Here is a 12,508-nt window from a genome sequence, read left to right on the forward strand (position 1 = left end):
ACTAGAACAAAAATGCATAAAATTCAGCACAAAATTCTTCAACACATTTATCTTAATAAAAAATTTGTCTAATTTAAAGATCAAACAATAAATTTTTTGTTAAAGGAACTAAATAAAATGAACTTATTATTAAAAAATATTACTTCACTATAATACTTGAAAAAAAATGAAAGGGAATAACTAAAGGAACTTACATCATTTGCACTTTACCATCTACACAATGCACGCCCAACCACTTGCAAGGGTCACAATCATTGGGATTCCAATTCACCAAAGCATTGAAGGGATCATTAGTTATTCTTGCTCGAAACGCTAACAAAGCCAATCCTAGGTTTTCCATTCCAAATAAAACCAACAAAATAAAATCAAGATACGAGGAAATGAATGTTTTTATACAAATGGAAAGTTAAAAGAGTAGTCCAAGAAAATCACCTTCATTATTAATGGACCAACATTCTTGATTTCCCCACAGAAAGATCAAGCAAATATAAATTCTTAGACAAAATCCAAATGTGTTCCATCTCATTTCCATTTCTTTGGGAAAGCCAATGCCGAAATGTGATTAAGGCAATGTCTATATTCCTTGGTAGCCAGGGCGTTGTATGATATAATATCCAAAGTTGTCAGGTTTTTTGCTATATAGAGAAACCCTTCAATCTATTGGGATAAAGCAAAATAAACTTACTAACTATGAAAAACTTACATTACAATGAAAGACATGGAAATTGAAGGTTTAGGTCTGAAGATCATTTCAAGATCCCTCATTTGTTTTTAATGTTATCTCTTTGTTACAAGCTTTTGCTCAATAAGGACATAAATGAATCAACTCAATATTTCTTCAACAATTGATGGAGCTGAAATAAAATCAATCCATAAGAAAAGTTAACAAAATGAATGAATTTCAATACGGTTAAAATAATTAAAAACCAACCAACATCATAACAATAAAAAAATGGAATAACCCCACCAAAAACAAGCTTTTTGGCGTTAACATCAACAATAAAAAGGCAAAAAAAAAGGTGAGTATAGGGATGAAGTCATTAAGTATTGACATATATATATATATATATATATAGAGAGAGAGAGAGAGAGAAAATTACCATGCAAAAAAGACAAAAATATGCAATAAAAGAAGTCTCCTTCTTGCGATTATTTTTCTTGTGCATAGGGAGGAAATGCAATGTTTGTTGAGAAGGGGGTGATAGGTAAGAGCAAATTGAGACACAATAAAAAAGGCAGCAAAAGTTCAAAACAAATAAAATTTTAAATTCTTATTTTATTTTCTTTTTCTTTTGATGGTTATTCTTCGATTGCTGCCTTTTCAGGATGATCTCAGAGGATCCTCTCTTCAACCATCTTCTTCATGAGACACATTCCTCCTTTCTTTCTCTCTTATTTTGATGTAAGATTTTTCTTTCTTTGCCTGTCTTGTTCATTTGTTTCTCTCTCTCTTTCCCTTGCCTCTTTCTTATCACCCCCACCACTAACCCGCACCCAAAAATTCTCATTTGTTTTAGCTTTTTTTTTCTCTCAATCATCATCATCATCATCATCATCATTATTATTATTATTATTATTATTATTATCTCTTTGAGGAGTTGGGGTTCTATTGGTCCCTACATCCAACAATATAGGACACACTTTTATTTTGTTACTAGAAAAGTCTGGCAAGATTCATTGCTCTTTAACACATGTTACTTATAAAATAAAATTATAACTTACAACTATTTTTCATTTGAATGTCCTATAAGATTGCATGTGTCATTCGTACACAACCATGCTTACAACTTTGTTCATGCCCAAAAGTAACCCTTTCTTACCTTAATACTTAGGATTTTAATATTAGAAAAATATTTATCTAATTAATTAATCATCTCAAAAAATCATTTATTAAAAAATAAAAAAATAATGATAAATATTATCAATTTACATTAAAAATATTAATACTTGATGTTCTAGATAACATATTTTTTATATGAATAAATTATTTATTATTATATTTTTGCTTGTTATTAATGTTATAACATTTATATTAATAATTTTTCATTAAATAAAAAATGAAGTGAAAAATAATTAAAGAATTACTGTTTTATATTTGATATAAATATGTTTTAGGTCTATGGTAAAATTAAAAATTTTATTTTTGATTCCTAATAATTTTTTTTAAAAAATATTTTCAATCTTTTTTATTTTGTGTTATTTCTTCTGATATATCTTTTTTTTTATTTTAGTTCATATAATATTTTGTTCATTTTACATTAGTTTCTTTCAGAATATTTGATAATTTGATATGGACTAATAATAAATAATCTGTATATTTAAAGATAAAAACGAAAAAAATAAATATGTTAGAAGGATCAAAACAAAATAGCAAAGAAAAAAAATTATTTTATTAGAAATTTAAAATAAAATTTATTAATTTAACAAAAACATAAAATATGTTTGAGTATATTTTTAAGGTGGACATTATATATGCCCTTAGGTGAAACTTTCTTAAACTTATTTGATTAAGAAACTTTTAGTGTTGGCAATTAAAATGTGAGAAAACACATAGAAAGGTGTGTTTTACTTGGTCGCACACTATGTACTAGAGGATTTTTATTTTTTATTTTTACAGAAGGAATAAAAATTTAAAGCATGCTAATCTTTACAATTATTTCATTTAAAAGTGTTACTTACACAACAAAGGACAAGCTAATAATGACATGCATTTGTTAGTGGTATTTTTCTACCCTCGTTATTGTGTCCCGTACATCAGTCCTTGTGCTTATTTTGTCTTTGTTCATGAACATGCAGTACACAATGACCAGACCTGTTCAGCTCATGAACCAAAATCTAAAGCAGTGGCAATAATCATTTTTGATACTGTAATGACAGTCTTTCTTACTACATATAAAGATATTTTCTTTTAAAAAGTAATCAATTAAATCTTTTTTATAACATTTTTCTTAAAAAACAAACTAACCTAAATAGGCTCACTAGTTATTCGAAAATGTTAAAATTTAGTGGGAATGACAGACCCGCCACTGCCAACCAATTTGTACGATGAAATAACCATCACAATTTAAATGACAAATAAGGTATACAGGATAGGGTAGGTTTACCAATTATATATATCTAACCTTACCTTAGTTTTGATTTTTGAATAAGATTTTATTTAAATAGAAGTTGATCCTAAATTCATAAAACTAGATAAAATATATCAATCTAATTAAGACTAAATCTAATATAATGAGATAAGGTTCTATCAAAATATGAGATAAATAATATTATGAAATGATTTAAATTGTTCTAATTTAGCTAACTTCCTAGCTAATTACTTCAAACTAGTTTTTATAATATTTCTTAAGTGTCAAAAGAAAAAACACATCAAAAGAAAAGTTATTTGGACTACAATATTGGAAGAAAGGATTCAGATCATTAAATAAATGAAAAAAAGACGGGTAAAAATCCATGGTGACATTTAATATAAAAGTTTATCGGGTTCGCTTTTTAATATAAAAATAACATTTTAAATACTTTTTTTATTGCACCATTTTTAATATAAAAATATGTCATCCCTTTCCCAATCACTTTTCTCATAATGTGATTGCTACGAATAATATTTTTGGAAAAACTAACAATATATTTTAAGAAAAAGACTATCTATAATAAATTAATATGAGAAAATTTAGTAACACTTTGTAATTAATTATTATCGAAAAGTTTCATTCCCATTTAAGAAAGTGAAAACAATTTATTCGCACTTATTAACACAAAATAATATTTTCGAAAAACTTTTATACTTGAAAAATATTTTCTATATAAATAAGGGCAATGTTTTGTCCGTAACAATTGTCACCTTTTGATGTCTTGTTTATCAAGATGTGTTGTGTGTTGTCCCTATTTCTATAAATGAGAGACAAAAAAAGAGATACTTTTTATGGAGAACAATGATCATACAAGACAAATTTCCATAAATGAGAGATCAAAAGAAGAATATTTTTTAAGGATTAAAAATAAATTTGAAGCCATGAGTTGTGTCATTGTCCATTGCCATGTGATGTGAAAGTCACTCATACAGTCATATATACCCATATCTAGTGAAGTAGAATTTGCTATTGCTATGAGACCAACTTACTAGTGCTGCATCCTCTAAGCCATCATGAATAAGCCATGCATGAATAAAGGACAATAAAGGACAAACACTTACTAGAATAGGCGTTGAGATCAAAGATAAATCCCAATATCCATTGTTGATCGTATATCTTAGGAACATTTTAACATCTTAAATTTCAACATATGACACCTTAATTGGTGCAAACAGATTTTCAATCAACTCGATTATTAAAACAACAAAAGGGACCGTTGCATATATAAAACGTGAAACCATCGTTGAAAGCATCAACTGTTTTGCAAATATATTTATACACTTAGGAAACCTTAAGTCTAAAGGTAGAGACTTGTCATGTACGGAGCAAATTTGTTGTGGAGAACTTGATGGTAAAGTTTATTAATATTGTAGTGGAAACTAAAAATGAGCTACATTGTTCAATTGCATAGTATGCATGCCAAGACCACCAAATTGTTTAAGTTTAGTTATTATTTTCCAACTCATCAAATGATTACCCTGATCAAGTTAGCCTTTCCAAATAAAATTATTTATCATGAAGTCCATTTTGGTACATACCCATTCAAGAAGCCAGTATATACTTGCACAAAAGGATGAGATAAACATATGGAGTTGATGTAATTCAAGTGTCCCCTCTTTTGAGAGACCAATCTGAAGGAGAACCACAAGAACATGAGATCAAAAGTCACGAGCTTTGACTTGACCAATAAACATCGGAAACTTAGAGTATTTACTTATGTTTGTGATGAATTTAATTAATTGCCAAGATAGTAACTTTGCTTCCTCTAGTGGAGACTGGAGAGATGCATCTAGAAAAACAGACCCTTGACTATTGAACATTTATCTTAAATCCATAGATCATACACAAGTTATCAACTTAAATAAACATATTCCTCACAAAAAGAAGTGTTTTTTTTAGTCGTAGGCTTTCTTACCTTTAAATGGGCGTCTTCTCGTCTCCCTAATTTTTTGTTAACATATATACCTAAGATGTCAATCAATTAAGGAATTAAAAGTGTAATTTTTTAATAAAAAATTATCAATACACTCCTATTGTGAGTTTCAATTTATTCTCACTATAATTTTTAATAGTTTTTTATTTTATTTCATATTATTATATTTAAAATAGAGCAAATTATAATAATATTCTCTAAGATTTTGTATAATTATACAAATACTTTTTATTTTTTGTCATTACTTTCATCTTTCTTATAGAGAATCTTTAGTGTAAGGTTTGATGGGTACTATTAATGTAATGCTTGTAAATATAGACAAGTTTTTATGTGCCCAAGTTAAATAAGTTTTAAAGATTAATTAATTGAACCGGAAAATTTTAAAGATTAACCCGGTTGGAAATTGTCGTGCGCCAGCTTTTATGCATGCCCATTAAATAATACTTTTAATAATAAAAGCAAATAAAATATGCTATAACTTATTTTTTAATTAAAAGAAAATATAATTTAATTAATTAATTCCTGTTTCAATTAGACAATTTGTCGAAAATCAAATACAAATCAAAATATACTATTCATTAATATCTATATTGTGTACCGTGAATATTTTTTTTTAAAATGGCCGGTTATGTAATATATATATATATATATGTAAATTGCAAAATATGTGTAAATTTAATCAATTTCATTAAATTTTTATTACGACTATTATTCATAAGAGACAATGCAGCAGTTTTTTTCATAGTATTTATATAATTACTAACAATATAATTATACATTTATATATAATTCTATTATTATATATAATATATGTAATTATTAATTATATAATTAATTGATTGATTTCTTATTTTATTTTTATAATAATTTAAATATAAAATTAGTATTTTTATTTAAATATATAATACTATAATTAAAATACTAATTTAATAATATAATTAAAATTATACATCTAACTTAAAATATCATTTAATTCTTAAATATTTTTACATTATTTTTTTTAGGAAGCAAATTCTAAGTTCTTTTTTACTTATGCTACTAATGATTTGTCTTTACAGGTTTGAAAGAAACAAGACTTATTTAGAAGCATGTAGGGAAGGTGTGAAGCATTGGCCTATAACAAAAGTATGTTAATTCTTAAGCTTATCCAAATTCACAAAAAAAAAGAAATTAGAAGGAACATGTCAATCATAACAGTTTTATGTCAAAATGGAGATATTAAAAGTTGTATTATGACTTCTGAAGGTAGTTTAAGACAATGGGTACATATCATGAGCTATGCATGAAGTAGAGATCACCATAAGATGTATTTAGTATTAAATTAACATCAAAGCCTTGAAAAGGAAAAAAATGAGTTTTTTTTTTTTATGTTTGCAATGGTCCTAAACTCTCACTTTTACTTGAACATGCATATTAGTTTTTAATAAATATATGATACAACTTAATGTTTACTTTGTTTTTGCAAAGTTTATATAATGTTCATAGATTTGGAAACTAGACTCATACACTAAAAGTCAAAAAATTATATTTGAGCTAACAATAAAAAAATGTATGATAGTAATAAAAAAAAGGAGAATAGTTATTCATAGGTCTCAGACTAAAGGCTGATAAAAAAATATTTCATAATTAAAGTTATCAATTTCTATTTTTTTAAAACAATTATTAATTTCTTATGTAGTGTAAGTTTATCTCATAGACAAAAAAATTAATTATAAATAACATTTAATTCTTCAAATCAATTATAATCAAATTAATATAAAAGAAAGGATGATAAAGTCATAAGATTACAAATTTAAATATTTATAAGCTTTAAAATAATAATAATAATACATTATAAAAAGAATGAATATTAACAAAGGAAGTAAATAATATCGAATATTTTTTTTCAAAAAAAAGGAAAAAATATAATTATTTCAATGATGAACACTGTAAAAAAATATTTATAGAAAATAATATATTTGTCTAAAAAAGAGAGAAAAATCATTATTTTTGTAATGAATACTATGAAAAGAGAGTGATTTTTTTGTGAAGAAATAGAATAAAATAAATAATTAATACTTAAATACTATAATTTCTATAATCGAAGTCTTTAAATATATATATATATATATATATATATATATATATATATATACTAAAAATTATAATAATATAAGAAAACCAACGTCTTCACGTAAGAACGAGGCCTTTGACTCAATTTTCGGCCCCTCACTTTTAAAAATTCCCAACCCAATTCACTCTTTACAAATTTAAAGGTCCACATTACTTTGTGCAAGGTACAATACCTATGTTACTTTTTTTTTAAGGAATACCTATGGTACTTGTGCACCTTAAGAATCCGTCTTTAAATATATAAAAGAAAAGAGTGTTAGTGTAATATTCTTAAACTTAAACTAAAAATTATGTTAGTGTAAAAAAAATGAAAAAGAGTGAGATTATCTCTAATTTGATAAAAGGTGAGCATATGTTACTGTAATTTACGCTTTAAATATTAATAATAATAACAATAAATGTTATTTATTTCTCTCTTTCACCGTTTCACGGTTTAACCGGAGTAGTGGAGTATTTATTTTCCTTTTATCAGTTTCCCTCGGAAAAGAAAAACCATCCAAACATAGCTGGTGACATCTGGTTTTGTGCAAGTGTCTTTTGTTGTCTGCCATGGTCTCTGGTCCCTCCTAGTCCTCAGTGCCCACCTCGTTCTTGCCTGAGCCTCAGCCAGAACAACGTTTCACTAGTTTCATCAGTTCATGTATGACACTGATTCAGACCCTTCCTCTCTCTATTTTTTTTTTCTCACCTAACCCATCATCATTCCCAATTGGGTTTTCTTCTCTTGCATTTTTTTCATCACATACGAATCATAATATGATATGCTTCTGACTCCTCATTTTATTCTAACTTTTGTGCTAATTTTTCCCCTTGTTAAGGTGCTCTGGAATGGAGTTGCGCTGATCAGTTACGCAAATGTGTTGTTGCGTAGAAAGGAAGCTGCTTCTTTTACTTTTTCTATATAACGTCAAGTGACACTTTCGATCCAAGTTCACATTACTTCCAACCCAACTCCATCTAGGTTCATTGGATTTCTCAAAATTCAGCAACCACTGCATATTCAGATTGTTTAAGAAGAAGGCATTGGTCGGTAAATTGGTCGCTACAAAATGCCAATTGTTCAGAAATTGTATGATACCTGCAAGGCATCTTTGTCTCCTGAGGGACCCATTTCAGAGGAAGCTCTGGAAAAAGTTCGAATCATTTTAGGTACAATTAGTTAATTGTCTACCCTTGACAATGTATATATAATGTAGTGCTTGTTATTGTTATTCCATACTGAAAGGTGTGTCCTTGTGTTAACTTTAAATTAACTATGTTGCTATGCCAGCTGAGTTGAAGCCTTCTAATGTGGGTCTTGAACAAGAGGCGCAATTGGTGCGTGGATGGAAAGGTTCTTTGAATGGCACCAATGGCAAAAAGTGGCGCAATGGAAGTTATCATTATCCACCCTCTATTAAGTACATTCACTTGCATGAATGTGACAAATTCTCTTTAAGCTTTTATGTTCCCTTTCTCTCTACAGCTTGTGACAGTCTTCTTGTTAATCTATTTGGAGTATTTCTTTCTGAATTGAGATGTGGCAATTGGATTCACAAGGAAGAAGTCTTTTTTTTCTTTTTGCAGATGGAAATCTTCTGTAGGTCTCCAGGTTCTGTTATCCCGCTTCATAATCACCCCGGAATGACTGTTTTGAGCAAGCTTCTTATTACTTGTAAGGTCATATGCTGGGTTTACTCTGGGTTCGATGATCCATCTCAAGGTGATCAACATATGATTCAGTCTTTTATAATGCAACAACAATTGTTTTCCGATATCTTAAATTGCTGATTCTTGGTCTAAGATGTCGTTGTGTCCAGAAAAAAAATCAGTTAAATATTATCTTTCGGTGATTTGGCTGAATATGTTTTGTCATTTAATCATGTGTTCAGCTCAAGTTATTCCTGGTAATTGGAACTGCTTTGCTATATGTTTTTTTTAAGCTGACTGATTATAAGCCTTTTATCTGTTATCTAACCTTTTTTATCCATCATGTATTGACTTTCCCTTTTTATGAAATTAATCAGTGAAATGTTGAACAACCTGTTAATTGTTGTCTGGCTACAATTTCATAATTTTAGTAAAAGCATTCTAAATCATTGTAAACAGTAGAAGGTAAACATATAATGGTGTATTTTTTTATGTGATTTCCCCCAAATATATTTATTTGACGTTGCTTGGGGATATAGATATTGCGATTTGATATTGTGTGAATATCATAAGGATATATGTTTGAATATCATTATACTCGCAATTATCTTGGAAAGTACAAGTAGAATAATCATTGCACTTCAGCTATATAATTTGACTTCATTTACTTCTTATTTCAAATTCTCAATCACATTGATATCAGTTGCTTTTTGGTAATGTTTTTCCTATTCAGATGACTGGTGACAAAAAAACATACGCTTTTTCTTTATTGTGAATTAAAGAAACTTAAAAACCTGGCATTGCACTTGAGCAACCATTAGGTAGAACAAGGTTTAGGCCATCTTTTTCTGAAATTTTGTGGTGTAAAACTGTCTGTGAATCTATTCAAGGTTAACGATATAGTTTAACCAGAAATTGTCATTCTCAAAGGATGAAAGTTTCTTAAGTCTAATGTCAATAGTTTAATATGTTTCTACCAGACAAATTGTTGGAGACATTTCAATCAATTGCATTTAGTGCTCACTTGGTATTTATCTACTTTCTTGTCTCCTATCTCCTTAACTTCTTTTATGCCAATATAAGGCTAATTTTGCCATTAATACTGCCACTGATTATCTGCTCTGTACTTTTCCTTGAAATTGGTATCTATTAGGAGACATCATGTGCTATGATTTGAGCATGACTATAAAAATGTCAAGCACCAATTGTGTTTCTAATATTTACATATTTTCTTTTGCTGAGTTCTTTGAGGGGGTTGATCTTGGCTTTGAAAATTGAACATCTTTCTCTCTTGTGGAGTAGTTTCTAGAATTTTATAAAGTTATAAAGGTTCCTGACTTCACCTGCTGAGGGGGTGATCTTGACTCTTGAGACTGCTGGATGAGGTTGGAGAGCTTCATGTCAATATGCAATGGTTGTCCACTGGTCAGGCTGGATAAGAGCAAGCCTACTGTAAAAGCATTATGACACTCAAGTTAGTCTAAGAACAACAATGGGGATAGGAGTGGAAGCAGAAATGTGAACATACTTGGGGTGAAACCCTTGTAAGTGTTCATAAAGGCAGTGAAGTCCTCCAGTAGCTAAGATGGTGGGCCAGATGCATACCCTTAGGCATGGTTATGTTAGCATCACAGATTAGTTTAGAGCCTAGACAGTTTAGTTGAGCTGTATGAGAGACCCAGTCCTAGCTGAACAAGTTTGTACAGTCCTATAATGTCATCATACATTAATGCATGGTGTTTGAATCTCTTCTAGGTAGTTTTATCTCAGAAACCTGCTTCCAGAGTTCCGGTAGTGGATGTTATTTTGGGGTTTTTGAGTAAGAATGCTTTGAGTGTGGCTAAGTTATTCTTTGGCCATGGAAGGATGAATGTTTTCTAACCAGGTGAAATTATTTCCGAAAATAGAGGATTGTGAATTTCCATATTGATGCATGCTAATTTAATAATGTTTAGTTTAGTTTACTGTCGATGATTTTTGATGAGTAATATCTGTTGTCCCAAGATAGTATTTTTGTTAGTTCAAGAAACAACACAAATTTTTTTCTTGATTCCCATTCTTAAATATTTGCTAAACTAGAAAAGAGATTCAAGATTTTTCTACTCTTGCAGCAAGACCAGCAAAACTTATGAAAGATTGTCTGATGAGTGCACCCTGCAACACAACAGTTCTTCATCCAAGCAAAGGTGGCAACATTCATTGTTTCAAAGCCTTAACCCCATCCGCTCTCTTTGACATTCTTTCCCCTCCTTACTCATCAGAAGATGGAAGACACTGCTCATATTTCAGGAAGTCAACTAGGAAAGATCTTCCAGGTGCTTTTCTTCCTTCTATGATCCTCTTAGCCCCCTCCCCCTTTCTTTCAATCTTTACTCATTCTGAAGCATGCTAATTTCTTACATGTTCTACTGTTTGAAGGTGTTGAGCATGATCAGCTGAGTGGGGTAAAGCCATCTGAAATAACCTGGTCAGAAGAGATCTAAGCGCCTGAAAACCTGGTGGTTAGAAGAGGGGTTTACAAAGGCCCTACTATAAGACGGTGGAGGATACAACTAATTTGTATTTACATAACATTAGTCAGGCATGACTAGAAACTAAATATGATGGGGATATAAATTGCAGGTGGTATGGTATATCTTGGGAATCTGCTTTACATGGTTGTTAACTGTACATACTATGATAAATGATGGCAGTTAATGTTGATCCTGCCTTATGTATCATTGTTCTAACTTGTTCCTTTTAGATTAATTAGAGGAAATAGCGCATCAACATGGTGATCTTTGGTGATGTTAAGATCTTCCTTAGATATAGCATTATTATGGCTTTCCTTTTGCACTTTGAATGCAGTATGCGCCGAAAACAGTTCTGAAACTTATGGTTCATCTGAACCTGAGGCTGTTTTGGCTTAAATGGTTTTATGTCAAAAGGGTCTAATTGATAGAAATGGACGAACCTTTCATTTCTTGTTAGCCTGAATGAAGAGATGGATGAAAAAAAGGTATCATTCACTTCTATCAACTAGACCCTCTTACAAATAATGAAGAAAATACTTCATAGAAGCCTAGAAATTAGTATGCGAGGATAGAATTAGAACCTAGTATTGTCATTTTCACCTGCCCTTATTTTTATAGTCATTTTCGTTATTGATAAGATTGAAAATGAAGAGTGTAGGAGAATGAAAATGAAAATTTACATAGTATCCGCGTAGGAGGCATATTTTGATAACGGAGGACTTCACCATTTGTTGGCGCTGTCCATATCAAAATATGATGAACTTCTGTTTTCTCAGTTTTATTTTTTTTGGTAAATGAAAATTTAAGAAGAGGAGAATTTGTCTTATTACAAGTTCAAGTTATGCCACAAACTTTTAGCTGGGAATATGTAGCGGTGCTTGTGAATAACTTTTTAGTAGTTAATATTCTTAATAGTGACATTTTTGTTTTTGGTGGGTGGGAGTCTGAACAGCCACATGTGCAAATGGGCCTTTGGACGTTGGATTAAAGACATGTTGATTAATTCTACATAATCTCTTAGACGGTGGATCACAGGCTTGGATCCAGACAAGGTTTTTTTTTTCTTCTAGTTGTTATATTTGATAATTAGAGATCTCTTTTGAGATATAAAAATAAGTTTAATTTGATATATTATTAAGGTATGTGTGGATAAACTTTTCTGTGAGCAGGAGAATACAATAAGAAAAAAA

At 29.6% G+C, this 12,508-nt stretch overlaps 1 protein-coding gene across 2 annotated transcripts; it reads left to right on the forward strand.

Annotated features, from left to right (window-relative positions):
* The first annotated feature begins 7,640 nt into the window (after positions 1 to 7,640).
* On the forward strand, positions 7,641 to 11,592 carry LOC114374251 (plant cysteine oxidase 5-like). Of its 2 annotated transcripts, XM_028331875.1 has the most exons (6): positions 7,643 to 7,816; positions 7,995 to 8,325; positions 8,447 to 8,592; positions 8,743 to 8,878; positions 10,917 to 11,120; positions 11,224 to 11,592. In XM_028331875.1, the coding sequence occupies exons 2-6, from the start codon at positions 8,226 to 8,228 to the stop codon at positions 11,286 to 11,288; spliced, it is 651 nt and encodes a 216-aa protein (XP_028187676.1). In that variant the 5' UTR covers positions 7,643 to 7,816; positions 7,995 to 8,225; the 3' UTR covers positions 11,289 to 11,592. The 2 variants fall into 2 exon arrangements, with proteins under 2 accessions (XP_028187675.1, XP_028187676.1); XM_028331874.1 differs by having other exon boundaries at positions 7,641 to 7,816; positions 8,447 to 8,878.
* Positions 11,593 to 12,508: the final 916 nt, after the last annotated feature.

The sequence above is a fragment of the Glycine soja genome, chromosome 11, assembly GCF_004193775.1.
Source record: "Glycine soja cultivar W05 chromosome 11, ASM419377v2, whole genome shotgun sequence".
NCBI classification, from domain to species: domain Eukaryota; kingdom Viridiplantae; phylum Streptophyta; class Magnoliopsida; order Fabales; family Fabaceae; genus Glycine; species Glycine soja.

Excerpts from the sequence above, each read along its gene's own strand:
- LOC114374251 (XM_028331874.1), top strand. The coding sequence starts at position 8,226 with ATGCCAATTGTTCAGAAATTGTATGATACCTGCAAGGCATCTTTGTCT. Across the intron at positions 8,879-10,916 it reads GTTCGATGATCCATCTCAAG|CAAGACCAGCAAAACTTATG; the intron begins GTGATCAACATA and ends CTACTCTTGCAG. Across the intron at positions 11,121-11,223 it reads AACTAGGAAAGATCTTCCAG|GTGTTGAGCATGATCAGCTG; the intron begins GTGCTTTTCTTC and ends TACTGTTTGAAG.